Genomic DNA, 24,791 nt, shown 5'->3' with positions numbered 1-24,791 from the left:
ATCGGGGACACCCAGGCCATCCTGATGCTTAGGGAAAAAAGCTCACTGCCGAGGCAAGCATGATTTCTTACATTTCCAAATAAAGGAAGAGCTTAGGCATGGCATCAGATCTAGAGACTGTGATGGGGGAGCATATATAGGGAATAAGACCGTGTAGGTAACAGTATGCCCTTAACCACTGCCACTCGACCCAGGAGAGAAAGGGGAGATCCACCCAATTAGAAAGCTGGGTACCTATTTTTTCAATCTTGGAAGAAAGTTGAGACAACTTGGCTAGGATGTAAATACCAAGATACTTCAATTTAGAAGGTAACAACCAATGGCTCCAGTTCCACGGCAAAAAGCTGGGGTTTCAAACCATTGATCGCTTGGAATACCTCAGCAGAAGTAATCCACTGGAGGAGGTAATCAAACTGCATTTTAGTAGTCTGTAGCCAATCCCAAAATATAGATTTATTGCTGAAATTCGTTTCATCCTGAGAGTATAAAGAGTCATAGAATTCCTCTGCACAAGTCGATATAGTGGTAATTTCCAAAACCCGTGACGCTGCTACCAGGAAGTGACCAACAGGACCCTAAGCAGGCGAGTGCAGCAGCTGCTGCACCGCACGGTGTTCGAGACACCACGGACTGGTAGACAACAGCACTGGAGGATACAGGCACGGAAGCTGAGCCGGCACAGGCGCGCTGAACGCACCCCCGGCGGTAAGTAAAAGAACCAAGCCTGTAACCTGTTTTCCTCATAGTGGTGCACATAGACATCAGCAATACAAGGGTCAGACTAGCGGAACGCCGCAACAGTCTCATACCCCACGAACACTGATAAACTATTATACTCATACTAAATACATAGGTCATATCCACCTATGGTAAAGGTGCCCTAACAGGAACACCTGACATTCACCCATCAGGGGTCAATCCAGATCATGGTATACCGTTTAGGAGGGTATACTGTACAAAGGGTGGTCTGCATGACACACCTGATAGAGACTTTTTTACCCACAAATATCAGATCTCAAATCAGTACAAACATAGTCCTCATTTCTTTAATCATTTCACACACAGTCATTGACTAAATCAATATTCCTCCCCCCCTCCCCCCTCCTCTCAGCCTTCAAATCTTCACACACATCCTCACATCTGAGTGCGCTGACCATATCCAATTCATAATTCAGTAGGAGGTTGGACACCTCCAGGTCTAGCAGCACCAATTCCCTACATTTCCCTCCCCCACCAGTGAGCAGGGACGGATCTAGACTTTTCTTTAGGGGGGGGCGGTTTACTGTTTAATCTTGACTCCTCCCTCTACAGTCCCAACTCCTCCCATCAGCAATCCTAACTCCTCCTCTCTAAATTCTGATAACTATTTGAGTGAGACTGAGATAGAGCTTTGTGCTTGTTCTATATACATGTGACTGTGCTATGGGGTAATTGTATTTATTAGCCCTAGTACCCACACACCAGCAAGTGAGGGGCAAATGCTCTGTAACCCTTGCTCTCCTGGCTCCTCTGTGCTGCTGTGTTATAAGCTGCAGCACATCGTTCTGCTTCAGGCTCTCCCAGGAGAGCTCTCTTCTGCTCAAAAGTGGGCGTGGCTATGACTGTGTTAGGGGGGGCGTTCGCCCCCTTCACCCCCCCCCCCTAGATCCGGCCCTGCCAGTGAGCGCAGTCTCCCATTTTTTCTTTTGATATCACAATTTCCAAAACCTGACAGAGACCCCACACTATGCTTTCATTACAGGTTGATTTCATTGCTAAATGTAGACTGTAAAACGTATGCAAAAATTTAGACCAATCGTTTAGCCCCTTTTCTTACACATCTGGTCCACCCAGATCATGTGGGTTTCACTCCTAGTCGTTAGGCATCTGACAATACTAGGAGAGCCATAGATTTAATTCACTCTATCCGCCATACCCACTAGCTATTTCAGGCTAATTTCCCCCCTATTTTAGATCAAATGAAGTCGGATTTGATTTCTTTGGTCTAGCCATTTTGTCACGATCCGGGTATCTGGACGCCATTACTTACCCTTCAGATGCCTCCTAAGGCTGGCTCAGCGTTCCAGGACCGGATCCCATCTGTTATACTGATGTCCACATTCTTGCCTCCTCTCCTGTCACTCTGAGACGCGGTCACCGCAACGCCTGTTACATCCGGAATGGCGTCTCCCTCGGCCTCCGCCGCTGTTCCTGAGTTTCTACATGCAGAATGTCAGAGTGGTTATTACGTCAGCCGCGGCCTCCGCTGTGCCCGCGTGGTTAGGTGTGCACTTATCAGTCTGGCGTCTCCTGTCTCCTGTGGCCGGCGCCGCCATTCCTGTTTTAATTCCCACATGGATTACAAACCAAACTTCCCTCCAAGTGTCTGCATGGGCGCAGCCATCTTGGATTCTGTCATCTGTTCATTTCCACCAATCTGCTGTCTGCATTGTTAATCTGCATAATTGCCTAGCCAATCCCTTCCTTGCTGCAGGTATAAGTAATCTGTGCCTGAGCAAGGAAGGCGTCAGTGCTTTTGTTGTCAAACCTAGTTCCAGTTTGTCTCTCTGTTTTCCAGGTTCCAGCTCCTATCTCCACACTTCCACTAAAGAGACCCGCACCAGCATTTCCACCTGCGGTGTAGCCTGACTCTCCTATCCATTTGGATTCATCTGCTTCCAGCTACAGATCCACCTGCTTTCAGCATCCAGCTTCCAGCAGAGGTCAGCTCTTCTTAAAGTGCCGGTACCCTTTTCTGCAGATTATCATTTATCACCGGCATTATTATTTCACCGCTCTCAAGCTCCAAACATCACTTCATATTTCATCGCTCTCAAGCTACATTTATTATTTAACTGGTTCCAGCCAGTATTCACTCCGTGTCAACATCAGTCTGGTTTCAGCCAGTATCCACAGCAGCCGTTTTACCCACAGCAGCCCAGCTTTTCCTGGAACTCCAGCTGGTACGATCCTGGGCTATTTCCATTGCTACAGTCGGGCCTGGTAAGGACTTTCCACCTAGAAGATTATTAAGAACTATCTCATACTACCAGAGCCCTGTGGTCCTTGCCACCCTGTAGTACCCAGGAACTGTATTATTTCCCTGCTGAGTTTTATGTTTTCTTATTTGCTGCTGTGTTACGGAGTATGTCATAATAAACATCATTGACTTTTATCCTGGTTGTCGTGGTCACGCCTTCGGGCAGTTATTCTACATGTTACTTACATGTCTAGGGGTCTGATACAACCTCCCAGGTTCCGTTACATCTCAGCCCCTACAACTGAGGCTGCCTCCCGTCAGCTCAGGCCCTCGGTTGTGACAGTAAGCACTGACCATATGAATCCAGCCGGAGACCAGGATCAAGCGGCCAGGCCGATGCAAGAACTGGCAGCCCGACTTGAACATCAGGAGGCTGCACAGGGCCACATCGTCCGCTGTCTCCAGGATCTCTCTACTCGGCTGGATGGGATTCAGACAACCCTCCGTGGATCAGGCGCGTCCAGTGCGTCAACCACAGTGACTCCAGCTATAACCCCACCCACCTTACCCATTTCTGCTCCCCGTCTTCATCTTCCAACGCCAGCAAAATTTGACGGATCTCCAAGATTCTGCAGGGGATTTCTCAACCAGTGTGAAATTCATTTTGAGCTACAACCTGGCAATTTTCCCAGTGACCGTACTAAAATTGCCTACATTATTTCTCTTCTCAGTGGCTCAGCCCTTGATTGGGCATCACCGTTATGGGAGAGGTCCGACACCCTGCTATCCTCCTACACTGCATTCGTGTCAACATTCAGGCGTATCTTCGACGAGCCAGGCCGGGTAACTTCAGCTTCATCTGAGATTCTCCGTTTACGCCAGGGATCACGTACTGTAGGACAATATCTTATACAGTTCCAGATCCTGGCATCCGAACTGGCATGGAATGACGAGGCCCTGTATGCTGCATTTTGGCATGGCTTATCTGAGCGTATTAAAGATGAGTTAGCTACCAGAGACTTACCTTCCAAGTTAGATGAGCTAATCTCACTCTGCACGAAAGTTGATTTACGTTTCAGAGAGAGAGCAACTGAGCGTGGAAGATCATCTGCTCCAAAATCTTCTGCTCCTCCTCCTCGCCAACTGTCACCATCTAAAGACGAGCCCATGCAAATTGGCCGTTCCCGTTTAACTCCTGCTGAGCGCCGAAGACGTCTCTCTGAGTCTCTTTGTCTTTATTGTGCAGCTGCGTCTCACACCATTAATGCCTGTCCCAAACGCCCGGGAAAACTCCAAATCCTAGCTCGCCCAGGAGAGGGCCGGCTAGGAGTAATGATCTCCTCTCCATCTCCTCATGATTGTAATCTCCCAGTGTCGCTCCAAATTGCTCAACGTTACCGGAACGTCATTGCCCTCCTTGATTCCGGAGCAGCTGGGAACTTTATTACCGAAGCCTATGTTAAACGGTGGTCCCTATCCACCGAGAGACTTCCTTCGTCCATCTCCTTAACTGCCGTGGATGGCAGCAAGATTTTTGATGCAGTTATTTCCCTAAGGACTCTACCAGTTCGTCTGAGAGTGGGAGTTCTTCATTCCGAATTTATTTCTTTTTTAGTGATTCCAAGAGCCACACATCCTGTGGTCCTGGGCCTTCCATGGCTCCGTCTTCACAATCCATCCATTGATTGGACGACTACGCAGATTCTGGCATGGGGTCCCTCCTGTGCTGAGACATGTTTGTTTAAAGTATTGCCTGTCTGTTCTTCCTCCTCCAGGTCGTCTGATGTTCCACCTCCTCCATATCAAGATTTCACGGATGTGTTCAGTAAAGCTTCTGCTGATATCCTTCCTCCTCATAGAGAATGGGACTGCCCGATTGATCTCGTTCCAGGGAAGGTTCCACCTCGAGGCCGAACTTACCCGTTGTCTCTGCCTGAGACGCATTCTATGGAGGAATACATTAAAGAGAACCTAGCAAAGGGGTTCATTCGACCTTCCTCTTCTCCAGCCGGCGCAGGTTTTTTTTCGTAAAGAAAAAAGATGGTGGTCTGCGGCCGTGCATCGATTACAGAGGTCTGAACGACATTACCATCAAGAACCGCTATCCACTACCCCTGATTACTGAGCTCTTTGACAGAGTTAGCGGAGCTACCATCTTCACAAAGCTGGACTTGAGAGGTGCATACAATCTCATCCGGATCCGTGAGGGTGACGAGTGGAAGACCGCCTTTAACACCCGTGACGGACATTATGAGTACCTCGTCATGCCCTTCGGATTGAGCAATGCTCCAGCTGTCTTCCAGCATTTTGTCAATGAGATCTTCAGAGACATTTTATACCGTCATGTCGTGGTCTATTTAGATGATATCCTCATTTTTGCCAACAATTTAGAGGAACATCGTTTTTGGGTAAAAGAGGTTCTGTCCCGTCTCCGTGTCAATCATCTCTATTGCAAATTAGAGAAATGCGTCTTTGAAGTCAAGTCCATTCCGTTTCTGGGTTACATTGTGTCCGGTTCCGGACTAGAGATGGATCCTGAGAAACTACAAGCAATTCAGAATTGGCCGATACCCTTAACCCTCAAAGGGGTCCAGAGGTTCTTAGGGTTCGCCAATTATTACAGAAAGTTTATACGAGACTTTTCCACCATTGTGGCGCCTATTACTGCATTAACTAAGAAGGGTGCTAACCCGTCCAAGTGGTCTGAAGAAGCTACGCAAGCTTTTCATCTTTTAAAACAACGGTTCATCTCTGCACCAGTTTTGAAACAGCCCGACATCGACTCTCCTTTCATCTTAGAGGTGGATGCCTCCTCCGTTGGAGTAGGAGCGGTGTTATCTCAGAGGGCTAAAGATGGCCATTTACACCCTTGCAGTTTCTTCTCCCGGAAGTTCTCCCCAGCTGAGCGCAACTATGCCATTGGCGACCAGGAGTTGCTAGCCATCAAGCTCGCTCTAGAGGAGTGGAGATATCTGTTGGAGGGAGCTTCTCATTCAATCACCATACTTACGGACCACAAGAATCTTTTATATCTGAAAGGCGCACAATGTCTCAACCCTCGTCAGGCCAGATGGGCACTTTTCTTTTCCAGGTTCGACTTTAAACTCCAGTTCTGTCCGGGTTCTCAGAATCGTAAGGCCGATGCCCTTTCCCGCTCATGGGAGCAAGAAAATGAGTCGGAGTCTTCAGACAAGCATCCTATTATTAATCCGTTGGCATTCTCCACGGTAGGGATGGACTCTACGCCCCCACTAGGGAAAAGTTTTGTGAAGCCGGTGCTAAGGAGGAAGCTCATGCATTGGGCCCATGCTTCCCGTTTTGCCGGACATACAGGTATCCAAAAAACCCTGGAGGTTATCTCTAGGTCCTATTGGTGGCCAACTCTGAAAAAGGACGTCACCGAGTTTATTGCATCTTGCCCAAAGTGTGCCCAACATAAAGTATCCCGCCAGTCGCCTGCGGGGCAACTGGTTCCATTATCTGTTCCCCGTCGACCATGGACCCATCTGTCGATGGATTTCATTTCAGACTTACCCATGTGCAACAAGTTTAATACCATCTGGGTGGTAGTTGACCGGTTCACCAAGATGGCACACTTCATTCCTCTCACCGGTCTTCCGTCAGCTTCCAAGTTGGCTCAAGTGTTCATACAAGAGATCTTCCGACTCCACGGTCTGCCTGAAGAAATTATCTCAGATCGAGGAGTTCAATTCACAGCCAAATTCTGGCGAAGTTTATGTCAAGTCCTCCAAGTCAAACTAAAGTTTTCCACGGCTTACCATCCTCAGACCAATGGTCAAACTGAGAGGGTGAATCAGGACTTGGAGGCCTTCCTCCGCATCTATGTGTCTTCCTCTCAAGATGACTGGGTTCAATTACTTCCCTGGGCCGAGTTCTGTCATAACAATCAGTATCATTCCTCATCTTCTTCAACACCATTCTTCACCACCTTTGGATTCCACCCTAAAGTCCCTGAATTCCAACCGCTCCCAGAAACTTCTGTTCCAGCAGTGGATATCACCTTGCATCAGTTTGCAAACAACTGGAAGAGTGTACGAGCAGCTCTGCTCAAGGCATCGTTCAGGTATAAGAAGTTTGCGGACAAGAAGCATAGAGCGGTTCCTGCTCTCAAGGTGGGTGATCGGGTATGGTTATCCACGAAGAATTTGAGGTTAAGATTTCCCAGTATGAAGTTTGCACCTCGCTACATTGGTCCTTTCAAAATTGAGCAAGTCATCAATCCTGTTGCTTACAGACTTCAGTTACCTCCCTTCTTAAAAATACCCAGGACATTCCATGTTTCCCTGTTGAAACCGCTGATCCTGAATCGGTTTCATTCCTCACTTCCTCCAACTCCGAAAGTCCAAACTCAACGAGGCGTTGAGTATGAAGTGGCCAAGATCCTGGACTCACGTCACCGTTACGGTCAACTACAGTATCTTATTGACTGGAAGGGTTACGGCTCTGAGGAACGCTCATGGACCAATGCTTCTGATGTCCATGCTCCTGCCTTGGTCCGGAAATTCCATTCCAAGTTTCCTCAAAAGCCAAAGAAGTGTCCTGGGGCCACTCCTAAAGGGGGGGGGTTGCTGTCACGATCCGGGTATCTGGACGCCATTACTTACCCTTCAGATGCCTCCTAAGGCTGGCTCAGCGTTCCAGGACCGGATCCCATCTGTTATACTGATGTCCACATTCTTGCCTCCTCTCCTGTCACTCTGAGACGCGGTCACCGCAACGCCTGTTACATCCGGAATGGCGTCTCCCGCGGCCTCCGCCGCTGTTCCTGAGTTTCTACATGCAGAATGTCAGAGTGGTTATTACGTCAGCCGCGGCCTCCGCTGTGCCCGCGTGGTTAGGTGTGCACTTATCAGTCTGGCGTCTCCTGTCTCCTGTGGCCGGCGCCGCCATTACTGTTTTAATTCCCACATGGATTACAAACCAAACTTCCCTCCAAGTGTCTGCATGGGCGCAGCCATCTTGGATTCTGTCATGTGTTCATTTCCACCAATCTGCTGTCTGCATTGTTAATCTGCATAATTGCCTAGCCAATCCCTTCCTTGCTGCAGGTATAAGTAATCTGTGCCTGAGCAAGGAAGGCATCAGTGCTTTGGTTGTCAAACCTAGTTCCAGTTTGTCTCTCTCCTGTGGTTGTTTTCCAGGTTCCAGTTCCTATCTCCACACTTCCACTAAAGAGACCCGCACCAGCATTTCCACCTGCGGTGTAGCCTGACTCTCCTATCCATTTGGATTCATCTGCTTCCAGCTACAGATCCACCTGCTTTCAGCATCCAGCTTCCAGCAGAGGTCAGCTCTTCTTAAAGTGCCGGTACCCTTTTCTGCAGATTATCATTTATCACCGGCATTATTATTTCACCGCTCTCAAGCTCCAAACATCACTTCATATTTCATCGCTCTCAAGCTACATTTATTATTTAACTGGTTCCAGCCAGTATTCACTCCGTGTCAACATCAGTCTGGTTTCAGCCAGTATCCACAGCAGCCGTTTTACCCACAGCAGCCCAGCTTTTCCTGGAACTCCAGCTGGTACGATCCTGGGCTATTTCCATTGCTACAGTCGGGCCTGGTAAGGACTTTCCACCTAGAAGATTATTAAGAACTATCTCATACTACCAGAGCCCTGTGGTCCTTGCCACCCTGTAGTACCCAGGAACTGTATTATTTCCCTGCTGAGTTTTATGTTTTCTTATTTGCTGCTGTGTTACGGAGTATGTCATAATAAACATCATTGACTTTTATCCTGGTTGTCGTGGTCACGCCTTCGGGCAGTTATTCTACATGTTACTTACATGTCTAGGGGTCTGATACAACCTCCCAGGTTCCGTTACATCTCAGCCCCTACAACTGAGGCTGCCTCCCGTCAGCTCAGGCCCTCAGTTGTGACACATTTCATTTCATGAATAGGCAGAATGAACTCGGTACAGATGAACATGCTCCCTCAGCTCCTCTACCTATTTCAGACCCTTCCTATATTTATTCTCCCCTATGTCTTTACCTTTTTACGGTTCCACACTTCGCGCTTTTGTCTGGGTGAATAAGCACCCTTGAGTACATTTCAAGTTACTGTAACTGAGAGTTTAGTTTAAATACTACACAGCTAGCTGTTAGCAGAGCCCAGGGAAAGCTGCAAATGTTATACAGTAAATGCATTAGATTAGTACATAACGTGCATGTAACATGTATATAATTGTGTGCAGCAGTGAAGTGCAGGCAGGGGCGGCAGAGCCTCACTTGTCATACTCCAGTATACTCCAGAGTTTTGCCTATAACAATTATTAGAATACAGGGAAGATATTTATGCATTTGCAGTGCTCCACTGGAAATACAGGGACTGTCAGGGAGAAACCAGAGGTGAGGCAGGTATGAGCTCAGCCTCCCCTCTGCACAGTTAGACACTGAATGGAGCTGGTGTCAGGGCCGCACTGTGGGCCTAATTCAGATTCTGAAGAATCTGAGGCACATATTGCAAAGTAATGCACATGCGTCTGACTCATACTGCGCATATGAAGTACGGGTCCTGCATCGTTGGACGCATTACGGCTACAGACGTCAAGAGATTGACTGTCTGCAACCGTTTGGGGGAGGGGGCAACAGCAGGCTCCATTTCCCGAAACGGAGGTGTGTCTCCTCCGTTTTGGTCGAGTATCGAGGCCAGGATCTCCATCGGGAGACAGAGATTTCCTGGCCTCCTAGTCGGAGCTGCAGGAGCCGGCTTGTATTACTCCATGGGTCACTCAAGTCAAGTATTCCGATGCTGCAGCACTGATCACTAATGTATGCAGGAGGCATCTACGTATACAGTACATGACACCTCCTCCTGCATTACCATACTGTATGAAAGCATTGCTGCAATGCTCACTCCAACCACATGTGAATTAGGCCCTGTGGCCAATAATACGGACTTAAAAGCACAGGGGGAGGAAGCTATCAGATTTAACTCATAGAGGGGGGCGTGGCTTTATGCAGTGTCAGGTGACCTATCCAGGAAGTTCCTCAGCACACAACCAGGAGCAACCAAAACAAAGAAAAAGCTGATGATCAATATGGCTAAAATGCAGGGAAAGGTTCTGGTGAGTATATATTTTTCTCACCTCCTCCTCCCACTCTGTACTCCGCTTCCAGGCTTTCTTATGCGACACAATCCTATCTGTAACGTTCTGGTGATTATTCTACTTTCCGTGTTTCTGGTGCCTCTGTGTAAATGTTCCAATTCTGGGATATGGAGCAGCTCAGAACAGCCAATGGCACAGTGCACATGAGCAGGCACATAGTCGCATAGTCTCTCACTGGGACCCGGGACACACTCAATTTACTCACCCACAGATGCTTAAGTCAGGGGCTGAGGAACATGGTGGGTGCGGCTGAGCAGCTCCCCTCACCGTGCTCTTCATGAATATTGGGCAGTCAATGCTCACCCACTTAATGTACTTGGCCTTTGCTTTCCCACCTCACCTATCCTCCATTTTGCCTCTCCAAGCACAAGGAGTAGTTTTGGTAAGATGTGAGAAAATGTATCTAATGACGGTTCACATGTGCAGTACAGAAATGCATATATTAGGGTTTGGGTAAAACCGGAACTGTCCACATCTTTAAACACTGGACCAGACTGGCTCCCTGCAGCGACTTCTGCCACTGTGGAGCTTGTAGTGCATACCCTCCAACTGTACCTTTTTAGCAGGTACAGTACCTTTTTTTTATGGTCTGTACCGAATTTTAGCTCTCCAAGCTTCCATTGAAAGTATTGGAAAAGTGGTGTAGCCACGCCCCCTTTTCTAATTTGTACGGATTTTTATGTGTAAAATGTTGGAGGGTATGGTATTGTGTGTCCTCAACTAGGGGTGTCCAGTCCTGGAGGTGTCTGTGATAGTTGTCACCACTGAGGGAGCGATTACAGCCTCCTCATATGGTCTGTAGATGGGGTAAAAACCGAGACGATTTGGACCATATGGGGAGGCTGTAAGCTCTCCCTCCCCGGTGACAGCTGTCACAGACACCCCCTGGACAGGACACCTCCTACAAGCTCTACAGTGGCAGAGGTCACTGCAGGGAGCCAGTCTGGCTTAGCCGTTCTGGGGTCTGGAACATTCCAGTTTTTTCCCAATCCCCCCCCCAAAAAAATAAATAAATAAATCAGGAGATACTGAGCTCTACAAAAGTCCCCATTTATGCATTGTTGTTTTTTTCCTGCATCTGTATGAAGGGTTAAATCTCCTCTGTCAGTGTGCATTGTGTAAATATTGTTTCTTTTTCTTTTGCCTTGGATTTAGCTTGCATTGCATAAAATGAATATAGCTCCACCCATAGTTTGTTGGGAACTGTGTGAAATCACCACCCCTAGATGAAGTACTAGGCTGTATCCTACATCCCCCCCCATGTAGCCTGTTTTATCCCTCCTATGCAGTAAAGTTAAACCAATAAAGTATTTACTTTTGCCTACCCCTCCCTGGACATTCCAATCCCTCCCTAGACAATGATGCCTTATATACCATTGTTATGAACAATAAACGGAGAGTGATTCTTAATTACATGGTGTCGTGTATAATCTGTAATTTTAAGGATTGCTCTCACTGACGTCAGTGGCCATCAAATCGAGGGGTACAAGAAGAGGCTGATATCCTTTCAAGTGGGGGCTCAGTCCTGGATTCAGTTGATCGCCCCCGAATCGGTAAGATAGAGAATTCATTGTCTGTCTTTTCCGTAAGGGATTGCGTTCAAACACTGAATTTGAACTCGCTCCGTGTTCCGGGAACACGTGACAAGGTAATATTTAAGTCCGGGACTTAATATTACGAAGTTTTATGTAAAAACATAAAACAGGTATCAGGGATACCATATAATCTTTAATGTCTGGGACTTAAAGATACGTCTGAGAAAAGCGCAATTCTCCAAAGACGTTAGTATCTGGGATACTTAAAAAATAGACCTGGGGTCTATACGTAACGTAGAAAATACCCCGATTTGATCGCCTATATTCTTGTATGTTTGTAGTGTGATAAGTTCTTATGTTTGGTCCAGACGGCTGGTAAGTTTTCGTCTGCCAGATATCTTTACTCAAAACACTTTTCTTGCTTCCTGTTTAAAACGCTGTATTTTTTCTGACATCTTGTACGAAGGTAAGCGTACCCGTCAAAAGATTTCATGTTCTCATTATACAGATAATATTGTGATATTGTCAATGACTAATTAACTGGTGTTAACTAATGCATGCATAGAAAGTTTTTGTAAATTGCATAGAAAGTCTTTTTGTTGTGAAGTTGTATAGAAGGTTTTTTTTTAAACTGCATTTTTGTTGTGATATTGCATAGACAGTTGTTATAAGTTGTTGTAGAAATTGCGTAGAAAGCTGGTGTAGATTGTATTCTTTACTATGGGAGGGGGTCAGAGTAAGACAGTCATTTACCCCCCACCTTTACCAGGAGAAACATGTAAGGAATATGTTGCCCGTAACTCCACCACAGATTATTATTTAGTTAACCCTTGGGTGGATAACTTAGCAGGATGGACAGAGAAAGTTGGCAGCCCCAGTCCATTCCCCCGTGACGGTATTAATTATCCCTTTTATATGGACATGGTCAAAGGTCTTTGTCTGGAAGACAAGGAAGCCTGGCCATGGTACGATCATGACCCACAATGGGACATGACATATATGCGTGCTGGAGGAGAGCAATGGCTCACGATAGCACCTCATTGGTATGACAAGAATATCAAGCAGAAACAGCGTAGAATAAAATCTGTAACTTCCAGACTGCATAAAGCTGAGGAATTTAGAAGCAACAAGTTTCTGAAAAATTCTTCTCCCCCGCCTTACAATCCCCTATACCCCTCCTTAAAAGACACAGATCTGTTAGCTGCAGTTGCTTTGTCACGAATTCCGATGCAAAGGGGAGGGGGAGGAGGGGAAGGGGAAGGAGAAGGAAGCTCAGTTGCTTTGTCACGAATGCCGATGCAAAGGGGAGGGGGAGGAGGGGAAGGGGAAGGAGAAGGAGGCTCAGGAGGAATAGCCCCCCCTGACAGTACCCTCCACATAGACGTAACCACCCCCGCCCCTAGTGCCCCTACTCCTAACAGACAAACCGCCTCCCGCCGCAACGCTGACTTAACTATTGCTACTGACAACCCTCTCACCCCCTCCACAACGCGATCCGGCACTGGTTTCCTCGGTGTCGCCACCCACCTGCCCTTCATGACAGTAGGGGATCAGTTGTTAAAGAAACCCATTGAAATAGAGGATTTAGACAGAATTGTTAAGAACTGTCCCAAACCCACTGTTGCACCCGACGGCTGCATAGCTTACTTGAAAAAGGCTTGCACAGGACGCAGCTATACTCAAGAAGATATGAAGCTGATCATAGATGGGGTTATAGACCATTACAACGGGTGGGATTGGAAAAAGATTCCCACCATAAACACTCCTACCATCCTTAACGATGCCGTTCGCTACCCTCTCAATACTGGGGACGGTGTAACGGAGATGTGGAAGGAAATTGAGACCCATATGAAAGAGATTTTTAAAACCCGGGCTTCTCTTCCCATTGCCGTAGCATGTAAACAAAAGCCCACTGAAACTGTCACTGAGTTTTGGAAGAGGTTTAAAAAGTGTTGGTCTGAAGATGCAGGTCTTACTCTTGTAGATACAGACCATTTACTAATTTCTACCTTTGTAAATAACTTGTTGCCATCTGTTATGGTCCCTGTTAAGCAAGGTGTTTCTTCCTGGACCTCTGATAATATTAAGGAATTTGAAAAGCACTTATATGAAAAGGAAGCTGCAGGATGCTTTGATGTTAAAAAAACCCTTGCAGAATGCCCCAACTCATAATTACCAAAATCACAGAAACCGGGGAGATAGACGCCAGCAGCACTTTACTGGCCCACCCCGCAATCCAGCCCGATATCAAAACCCACAAGCCAGGCCACCCCACCCCCCTGACTCTGCCAGCAGGAAACAAACCTCCTGCTTCAACTGTGGAAGGGACGATCACTGGGCAAGGGATTGCCCTTGTCCCCCACAAAACCACCGACAGCCCCAAGCTCCGGCTCCCTCCCGGGATCATCCCCGACAGTCACACAACAACCCCTTTCAGGATCATGTCCGATTCCGAGTTGACTGGCAGGACCCCTCCCACTGACGGGGCCCGGAGGAGGGTATCCCAGCCTTTGCCCAACTCACCAGACACTGGAAGGACCCACCGCTACTAACCTTGATTATAGGAAAGAGAGCAATCCCTTTCCTGGTAGATAGCGGGGCAACTACTAGTGTTTTGTGTGTCGACCTGTACGATGGTCATTTGGAAAAGACTGCTCCTTCAATGGGAATCAATGGGATACCCACAGATGCTTACCTGACAGATGCCCTTAGTGTCAGAACCACGGGAGGCACGTATATGGGTAAACACAATTTCACTGTAATACCTGAATGTCCAATTAATCTTCTGGGAAGGGATCTTCTTAGCAAACTCGAAATCTCCATTCTCCCTTCACCCACTAGCAGTGGCCTGGAGGTCGAGTCCCCACACCTACCGGTGTGGGAGGCAACAGACATTACACCTGATTTTGACAAAGTGAACCCTGCTCTATGGTCGGAGGGTCCCTATGACACTGGCCTCATTCCTTGCACACCATATAGAGCAACCCTGAAACCTGACACACAACCTGTCTATCAAAAGCAATACCCCTTGTCACAAGAGAAGGTTGAAGGTCTTAGACCAATGATACAACAGTTTCTCCAACAAGGCATTCTCAGACACATAATCTCACCTTACTGCACACCAGTCAACCCTGTTGCTAAGTCAGATGGTAGTGTAAGGTTTGTACAAGACCTCAGGGCAATTAACCAACTCATTGTGCCCATAGCACCCATTGTACCTGACATTAACTCACTCATTTCAGCTATCCCTGCAGATGCTGCAATTTTTTCTGTGATTGATTTAAAAAATGCATTTTTTAGCATTCCAGTGGATGCACAGACACAGTTACTTTTTGCATTTTCTTTTGAGGGCAAGCAACTCACCTGGTGTCGTTTACCCCAGGGCTATATTGACGCACCCGTTGTCTATAGCATTGTACTCCAGGCCACATTGGGGCCCTGGCAACCTCACCATGGTTCAGTCCTGCTACAGTATGCAGATGATCTGCTGCTCTGTAGTCAAACTGAGGAGGCCTGCCGGGAGGATGGTATATCACTGTTAAACTGGCTCTGTGAATGTGGACACAAGGTGTCCAAAACAAAAATGCAATGGTGTAAGAAGCATGTGGATTACTTAGGTTTTGTGCTCACTCAGGGGGAAAGGAAAGTCAGTCCACAGCGCATTCAGTCTGTATTGGGCCTGGTCACCCCAACTACCCAGAGAGAACTGCTGTCTTTTCTGGGTATGGTAAATTACTGCAGACAGTGGATATCTGATTGTTCCTATTATGATAACATTTTGAGACAAGCCACACTGAAAGACAAACCTAATATTGTACAATGGTCACAAGAAATGTTAACTGCATATGAAAGCTTAAAGTGTATGTTAATGAAAAGTCCGGCACTTGGCCTCCCCAACTATGTACTACCTTTTCATTTGTTTGCAAGGGACAATTGTAAAACCATGGCGGGGGTGCTCACACAGTTTCATGGAGGAAAGTTGCGCCCAGTGGCATTTTTTTCCAAAGTAATGCCTGTCACTGTGCAAGGTATGCCTGCTTGCCTCAGGGCACTTGCAGCCTGTGCAATGGTAACTGAAATGGCCACCACACTCACCCTAGGCCACACAACAATACTTCACACCACTCATGATGTTCTAACCATTTTAAAAGGGTTACACACACAACACATGTCAGCTCAGCGCCTTAGTGGATATGAGGTTCTCCTTTTGAACAACCCCTCCCTCACCATTAAGTATGCCACCAACTCTTCAGGTCCTGCACCCATTCTCAACGCTCTCCTGGGGCTCAAAGGTCCTGAAGACCACCCTCCTGAACCCCATGACTGCTCAGCCTCCATTGAGTCAGAAACATCCCCCAGACTGGACATGTCCCCTGTCCCTGTCCCCGACGCGGATGTCATTTTTGTAGATGGTTCCTGTAGCAGACCCAATGACACCACGTACCAAGCGGGTTATGCTATTGTCACTCTCCCTGACATTATTCTGGAAGCACAGCCCATTCCTTACCAGTCAGCACAGGCTGCAGAGCTCATTGCTCTCACAAGGGCTTGTCACCTTTACCGGAATAAACCAGTCACCATCTACACTGACTCCAAATACGGGTACGGCGTCGTGCATGACCATGGGGTCATTTGGCAACGCCGTGGTTTCCTTGGAGCTGATGGAAAAGGCATATCACATGCCCAACTCATCTCTGACCTTCTGCATGCCATAACCTTACCCTCTGACATTGCAATCCTCCATTGCAGGGCACACACGGGGGGAAAGGATGCAGTCTCCCTTGGAAATGCCCTTGCTGACTCTGCTGCCAAACATGCAGCCTCACAGCCCATCACCCAGGCCCACATGTCCATCATGACCCCCCCAGCTCTCGACAACCATTACCTGATCACCCAGTTACAGGCCTCAGCCTCCACTGCCGACCTAGCTGACTGGACTTACCCAGTTTTGCAGAAGAATCCTAAAACAGGATTAATCTGCAAAGAGGGGAAACCTTGTATACCCCAGTCCAGTGCACCCTTGTTTATTGCCCACTACCATGGCATAGGACACCACAGTAAGGCAACAACTACCTTACTCTTACGTAATGATTTCTATGTCACGGATGCCAAGTCATTAGTAGATCAGTATGTCAGTAGATGCATCACTTGCCTGCGAAACAACCCCAACAACCCTGACAAGGCAAAACATCAGCATCTTGAATACCCCACCACACCCTTTACACACCTGCAAATTGACTTCACCCATATCCCAGGTACTGGTAAACAGGAATATGCCCTGGTCATTGTAGACATGTTCTCTCGATGGCCAGAGGTATTCCCCACTAAATCTGAGGATGCAAAGACAGTTGCTAGGATCCTAACTCAGGAAATCATCCCCAGATGGGGGTGCCCATTGCAAATCAATAGTGATAAAGGCTCCGCCTTTACAGCAAAAATTACACAGGCCTTGGTAAAGGCCCTGCAGGTGGAATGGAAGTTCCACATCCCGTATCACCCGCAGAGTTCAGGGGTCGTAGAACGCATGAATAGGACCCTCAAAGACAAGCTTAGGAAGGCCACAGGAGGCACCTTCCACAAATGGAAGCAAGTCCTTCCCATTATCTTGGCAGAAATTAGAATGACACCACAAAAGACTTTGGGTTACTCCCCCTTTGAAATATTAATGGGTAGGCCCTTCCCTACACCTTGGGCTAAGAAACCATTAGTAATACAGGAGGGAGATCTAGAACTTATCAGAGAAGAGTATGTCAGGTCCCTGATAACAAAACTGAATGAAATTGAACATGAGGTTGTTTGTAAAAACCCTTTGAATCCACAGGAACCTACACACCCCTTTAAAGTCGGAGACAGAGTCGTGGTGAAGGTGCTCCCCAGGAACAAGAACCCAGGAGACTTCACCTACGGTCCAGAGACAGAGGTCGTAGCAGTAACCAGAACAGCAGTCCTGACAGAGGAAAGCCCCACCTGGATCCATGCATCCCGAGTGAAAAAGGTTCCTAGACCAGACCTAGAGAGGGAAGCAAGTGATTCCAGCGAGGTACGAACGGGGGCAGACAGCCCTGACCTCCCACCTAGCGAAGACAGAAGAACAGAGGAGGATGAGGAACCTGTCCCCTACCTCTATCCTGGGGACTATGTTGATAATCCTAATGGTCCTCACTTGCCAAGCTACAGCTGAAGTAGACATTACACAAAAATCCGGCACCTACACATTTTGGTATAACTCCTCCAATACTGAGGTTGCCGCCTATAAAATAGATTTCTGTACCATTGCTCCCTGTCTTAACAAACATTATGCCTGGCAGTGTGATCAGTATGGTACACGTAATACCCCCACTGAAGCCTATATTTGTGTTACTAGTAAATATTGGGGAAATAAATGTGCGTATTGGGGATCAGTGGGATGGAATTCTGGCCATAGTTATGGATACCAGCCCAAAGAGGCTCTCTCAAGAAAAGACAAATATGGTGAGTCCCTGCTTACCCGTCTTACCCTTCATAGACAAAACAGATGTGATAGTAAATTCATATTAAGCATAAAACATCCCCAGTCTACTGATGCAGGCACCTATGTCCTAGGTGAATCCTTTTTTTTAAACCCATCCCTTACACCATTCTTGTTACAGGATATGCTTAACAATGAAAAGTATGCCCAGCTCAAGCCCCCTAAACCACGCCCCAACCTCTTGAAACCTCATATAACCACCTTCAAGGATATGATGGCCGTTAACAATCCCACCTTTAAAGACACCCTAGCTATTGAAACTGGTTTCTCTGACATCAATTTCTGGTTAGAATGGATGAAGTATAGTGCTAGCAAACATAATAAAAGTAACTGCTATGTCTGTGGCAAATCTAGGCCCCACCTAGGTACAGTGCCCCTTAATATACCCCTAGAACAGGAACATTGTTTTTTCAGCCTTTTTAATGACACCAAAACAAATGACAGTCAGTGCGAAATGTGGAAAAGGGAATATCCCATATTGTCAAAAAATCCCAACCCAGGAAGCACCATAACCATATATCCTGGAAACTATACCTGTTACACATCTAACACTACCACAGGTAGAAATTTAAAAACCTTCCCACCAGGGTACTGTGCAAATAAAAGAACAACTGTTTTAGTCAACCAAACTAGATCATTAGGCGACATTTATTACATATGTGGGGATATGAAACTTAGAAGTAAATTAGACACACCATGGTATGGTGAGTGTGCCCTGGCCAAAGTCATAATGCCACTCCTAATGATCACCGATGACCCCACTCCTCCCTCTAATACTCCTGCTAATCGAAAGAAAAGAGCACTCCCAGGAGGTAGCTTTGACCCCCACGTATACATTGATGCTATAGGGGTCCCAAGAGGTGTTCCAAATGAGTTCAAAGCTAGAGATGAGGTGGCTGCGGGTTTTGAATCATTGTTCCCTATAGTAACTGTAAATAAAAACGTAGCCTGGATTAATTATATATATTATAATCAACAAAGATTTGTTAATGATACCAAAGATGCTCTTAAAGGTATAGCTGAACAGCTAGAAGCCACTTCCCAAATGACCTTCCAAAATAGAATGGCCCTTGACATGATTCTAGCAGAAAAAGGCGGTACATGTGTTTACATTAGTAAGGTGGAAGGCTGTTGTACATATATTCCTGACAACACTGGTCCCAACGGTAAGGTTACTTTAGCCATAAACAAGTTAGAAACCTTATCCATAGAACTTAAGAAAAATTCAGGTATTGATAACCCATGGAGCCAATATTTTGGGTGGTTTGAAAATTGGAAACAGGCTCTTGTGCAAATAAGCATATTCATACTTGTAACTTTAATTCTTTTAGGCATTATAGTTTATTGTGTAATTCCCTGTGGAAAGAAACTTACCTCCAAAGGCATTGATAAGGCCCTGATGTACTATGATATAACCACCAGTCCTGTCACCTCCTCTGATAGTAAGGGACCCGACGATTATGCCCAATATCTCAAGAACTGGAGGAACAAGAAAGGAGCCTCACTTAAGAATCATGTCATATAACAATCATGATTCTAAGAGGGGATTGAAGGGTTAAATCTCCTCTGTCAGTGTGCATTGTGTAAATATTGTTTCTTTTTCTTTTGCCTTGGATTTAGCTTGCATTGCATAAAATGAATATAGCTCCACCCATAGTTTGTTGGGAACTGTGTGAAATCACCACCCCTAGATGAAGTACTAGGCTGTATCCTACATCCCCCCCCATGTAGCCTGTTTTATCCCTCCTATGCAGTAAAGTTAAACCAATAAAGTATTTACTTTTGCCTACCCCTCCCTGGACATTCCAATCCCTCCCTAGACAATGATGCCTTATATACCATTGTTATGAACAATAAACGGAGAGTGATTCTTAATTACATGGTGTCGTGTATAATCTGTAATTTTAAGGATTGCTCTCACTGACGTCAGTGGCCATCAAATCGAGGGGTACAAGAAGAGGCTGATATCCTTTCACTGTATGAAGCAAAAATGCATCTATCTCTCAATGAGACCCAGTTGTGTAATGTTTGCAAGTACAAAGTCATTATAATAAAATTAAACTGCCGGATCAATATATGCGTCTATTATAGTAGTCAGCATGCCACCTCTAAGTAATAAAGGTTCAGCACTGAGGTTTCCTGCTTCTGCCAGCACACCTGGCTGCCAAGCACTATGATGGATAGCGCTTACATATGCATTCTATGTGAGATATAATTACAGTATGTGGATGAAAGTTTCTAAACGTGAAGATTCATGGGTAAAGCAGAAAAGTCTAGTTTCCTCATGTATTGTCTCTTCCTGTAGCAGTGCTGCCAGTCTCCTCCCAGGGCTCTTGTTTCCTATGCAGAGGGCCTCATCAGCTATGCAGCGGCAGGTGAGAGTTTAGGTTAAATAGTCCTGCTGGCTATGTTTAACCCTAGTAGTGTTGGATGCAAAGGATTTACAAAATATAAAGGCAATAGTTGCCATTGTAAAACAAAACAAATAAAACCTTTGTGTTAATGATTTACAGGACTGGAGAATGTTGTGTTATTATTTCCCACTTGGTATGTGACAAGAGCAGGTCATGGGATTCAGCTGCCTGTCCCTTTAAAATCCTCCTGCAGGTTGATACCCTGACGTCACCTGCTAGTGAGGGGCTGCCAGCCAGGGAGACGGAGGAGGAGGAAGAGAGCATCTGCTGGGCAGCAGCAGCTATGGCAGCAGCAGAGCACAGGTACCACGGGAGGACATACAGGGCACATGATGGCGCTGGCACACAGGTAACTTCTATCACACCCACTGTCACATGGTGATCTCCTAACCTTGTGTAATGATAGGTTGTACCATGCACTAGAGACTAAAATAAATATATCTGCTGATCTAGAAGGGAGCTCTGCAGCACACTATTGTAACCGTGGCTACTGCTCATATCATAACATGCATTATTATTAGGACTACCCACAGATGTTCATAGCTATGTGCATTCATCACATTTAATTGTATTGAAAGTCCGCGCTGTCTGCTTTACAGAAACATGTCTAGTCAGCATCTGGAGCCATGAAAAGTGACAGCGTTGCTAAGAGGCTGACTACAGTGTGTTACATAGCTGTGCATTTTATATGCATGCAAATCTGCACATCACTAGACAGACCCTGACCTTGGGCATGCAGAGGGGGGTGATAATGTATTGCACATCACTGTGAACACCAGCTAATGACATTACCACTGAGTACAAGTCAGTGTTATTCACTGGTTGACAGTTACATATCTAAGCAGATGCCTAGTGTTATACTCCACAATCATACAAATAGCTTGCATTACTGTATGCACCAACGTAGCTATACAAAGTACTGATTCTCATGCTCATTGCATCTTCTTTCCATCATCTCCATGTCCTCATGCTGTCCCCTTTGTAGATTCCTTTGTCACACTTTTGCTGTCTCGGAATTCTGTATACTTTTCTGTCATTGCAACACCTTTCACCTTGTCACTATTCCTCCTGCTCTGCTTAATGTCACCAGCTCATACCAGCAGGATTGTTGGGAAAGCTGAAAGTTTATTTATAGAAACATTATTTGCAGAGGACAAGTGTGACTCAGATAAGGAGGTAGCACACTGCGGCTCTATGCCCCCTACTGTGTGAAATACTGTGTGAACTGAAGGGTATATTGCAGAGCAACAAATAACATTAGAAATGTGGTTACTTATTACTAGCTGTAAAGAAGTGGAGTTTTCAGTACAGTTGCTGGACTATAACAACAAGTACATACCATATTATCAACCTCATACTACCAGACACTGACAGTGTTTTAAAACATGGTCTGGAGACTTAGGGGGAGATGTATCAAACCTTGGAGAGAGATATGCTGGGCATACAGAGTATTGCTCGTCAGACCAAGAGACATTGCATCTGACAGCCTGTAACCCAGCTTTGAGGGTATCCGGTCTATAGGTCGACAGTAAAAAGGTCGACCACTAAATGGTCGACATGTAAATAAAAGGTCGACAGTGCTTATGGTCGAAAGGTACCAAAGGTCGACAGGTTCAAATGGTCTACATGACAAAATGGTCGACACACATATGATTGACACAACTTTTTAAGGGCTTTTTTTTCAGTCTTTTCAATTTTTTCATACTTTATCATCCATGTGGACTACGAATGGCAATAGAAGCGAGCCATGAAAAAAGACTCCGTACACTAATTGGGGTTTGACAGAGAAAATGACACCAAAAACAAAATGATGTGTCGACCTTTTGTACCTGACGATCGTTTCATTGTATACCCATTATCTGTCGACCTTTTGACCATTTTAACCTTTTCCATGTCAACCATATGGGGTTGACCTATTGACTGTCAACCTAATTAGGGTCAACCTAATGATCCATACCCCACTGTGTGATATCTCACAGTGGGGCAGATGTATTAACCTGGAGAAGGCATAAGGAAGTGATAAACCAGTGATATGTGCAAGGTGATAAACGCACCAGCCAATACACAGCACAATTATATAGGCGATCCACCGATATTAGGTAAATCTCCCATATAATTGTGTAATATATGCCCTGCGCTAAAGTGGACAAGTTTCCCATAGCAACCAATCAGATTCTGTCACTTTATAGACTGTGATAAATACATGATAGCTAGAAGCTGGTTAGGTATTATGGGCAATTTCTACTCGTTCTCTCTCTTGAAGGATTCATACATCTCCCCTTTATACATTTAACACAGTGTATAACCTGCCTGTTACAACTAGATTCAGTTAACAAAACTTTCTCTAACGTCCTAGTGGATGCTGGGGACTCCGTAAGGACCATGGGGATTAGCGGCTCCGCAGGAGACTGGGCACAACTATAAAGAAAGCTTTAGACTACTGGTGTGCACTGGCTCCTCCCACTAAGACCCTCCTCCAGACTTCAGTTAGATTCTTGTGCCCGGCTGAGCTGGATGCACACTAGGGGCTCTCCTGAGCTCCTAGAAAGAAAGTATATTTAGGTTTTTTATTTTACAGTGAGATCTGCTGGCAACAGACTCACTGCAGCGAGGGACTAAGGCAGGCTTTCCCAACCACGGTCCTCGAGGCACACCAACAGTGCAGGTTTTAGTGATATCCAGGCTGCAGCACAGATGATTAAATCAAAATAACTGAGCTACTAATTAAGTAATCTGTGCTGAAGCCTGGATATCACTAAAACATGCACTGTTGGTGTGCCTTGAGGACCGTGGTTGGGAAAGCCTGGACTAAGGGAAGAAGAAGCGAACCTACCTAACAGGTGGTAGTTTGGGCTTCTTAGGCTACTGGACACCATTAGCTCCAGAGGGATCGACCGCAGGACTCGACCTTGGTGTTCGTTCCCGGAGCCGCGCCGCCGTCCCCCTTACAGAGCCAGAAGCAACGAAGAGGTCCGGAAAATCGGCGGCAGAAGACTTCGGTCTTCACCAAGGTAGCGCACAGCACTGCAGCTGTGCGCCATTGCTCCTCATGTACACCTCACACTCCGGTCACTGATGGGTGCAGGGCGCTGGGGGGGGGGCGCCCTGAGGGCAATATATGACACCTTGGCTGGCAAATCTACATCATATATAGTCCTAGAGGCTATATAGATGTAAAATTACCCCTGCCAGTATTCCAGAAAAAGCGGGAGAAAGTCCGCCGAAAAAGGGGCGGGGCTATCTCCCTCAGCACACTGGCGCCATTTTTCCCTCACAGTTCCGCTGGAAGGAAGCTCCCTGGCTCTCCCCTGCAGTCTGAACACTACAGAAGGGTAAAAAAGAGAGGGGGGGCACTAAATTTAGGCGCAGTATAGATATATATATTTGATATATAAAAAAGCAGCTATAAGGGAAAACACTCATTTATAGTGGGATCCCTGTGTTATATAGCGCTCTGGTGTGTGCTGGCATACTCTCTCTCTGTCTCCCCAAAGGGCTTTGTGGGGTCCTGTCCTCTGTCAGAGCATTCCCTGTGTGTTTGCGGTGTGTCGGTACGGCTGTGTCGACATGTTTGATGAGGAGGCTTATGTGGAGGCGGAGCAAATGCCTGTAAACGTGATGTCACCCCCTGCGGGGTCGACACCTGAGTGGATGGTGCTGTGGAAGGAATTACGCAACAGTGTCGACTCCTTGCATTAAAGGTTTGACGACATACCTAATGTGGGACAGCCGGCTTCTCAGCCTGTGCCTGCCCAGGCGTCTCAAAAGTCATCAGGGGCTCTAAAACGCCCGCTACCTCAGATGACAGACACAGATGTCGACACTAGAGATGAGCGGGTTCGGTTTCTCTGAATCCGAACCCGCCCGAACTTCATGTTTTTTTTCACGGGTCCGAGCGACTCGGATCTTCCCGCCTTGCTCGGTTAACCCGAGCGCGCCCGAACGTCATCATGACGCTGTCGGATTCTCGCGAGGCTCGGATTCTATCGCGAGACTCGGATTCTATATAAGGAGCCGCGCGTCGCCGCCATTTTCACACGTGCATTGAGATTGATAGGGAGAGGACGTGGCTGGCGTCCTCTCCATTTAGATTAGGGTTGAGAGAGAGAGAGAGAGATTGACCTGAGGCTGTGATACTGTAGAAGAGAGTGCAGAGTTTAGTGAATGACGACCACAGTGACCACCAGACAGTGCAGTTGTTTGTTTTATTTAATATATCCGTTCTCTGCCTGAAAAAAACGA

The 24,791-nt window shown here is 46.5% G+C and overlaps 1 protein-coding gene and 1 long non-coding RNA gene across 3 annotated transcripts in view; both read left to right on the top strand.

Annotated features, from left to right (window-relative positions):
* On the top strand, positions 1–20,010 carry LOC134889847 (uncharacterized). The gene is made up of 2 exons (XR_010171295.1): positions 1–705; positions 17,449–20,010. It is a non-coding gene; the product is annotated as an uncharacterized LOC134889847 (long non-coding RNA).
* Positions 20,011–20,709: 699 nt separating this feature from the next.
* Positions 20,710–24,791, top strand: part of INPP5J (inositol polyphosphate-5-phosphatase J) — an 81,897-nt gene continuing 77,815 nt past the window's right edge. For both annotated transcript variants that reach the window (XM_063913407.1, XM_063913406.1), the window contains exon 1: positions 20,710–20,898. Coding sequence is in view for 1 of the 2 variants with exons in the window: in XM_063913406.1 (XP_063769476.1) it covers positions 20,833–20,898 (66 nt within the window). In the remaining variant the exon portion in view is untranslated. The remainder of the gene's footprint in view (positions 20,899–24,791) is intronic.

Source organism: Pseudophryne corroboree, chromosome 1, assembly GCF_028390025.1.
Source record: "Pseudophryne corroboree isolate aPseCor3 chromosome 1, aPseCor3.hap2, whole genome shotgun sequence".
Taxonomy (NCBI): Eukaryota; Metazoa; Chordata; class Amphibia; order Anura; family Myobatrachidae; genus Pseudophryne; species Pseudophryne corroboree.
The sequence above is the reverse complement of the archived record's forward strand: the minus strand, read 5'-3'. Positions and strand labels throughout refer to the sequence as shown.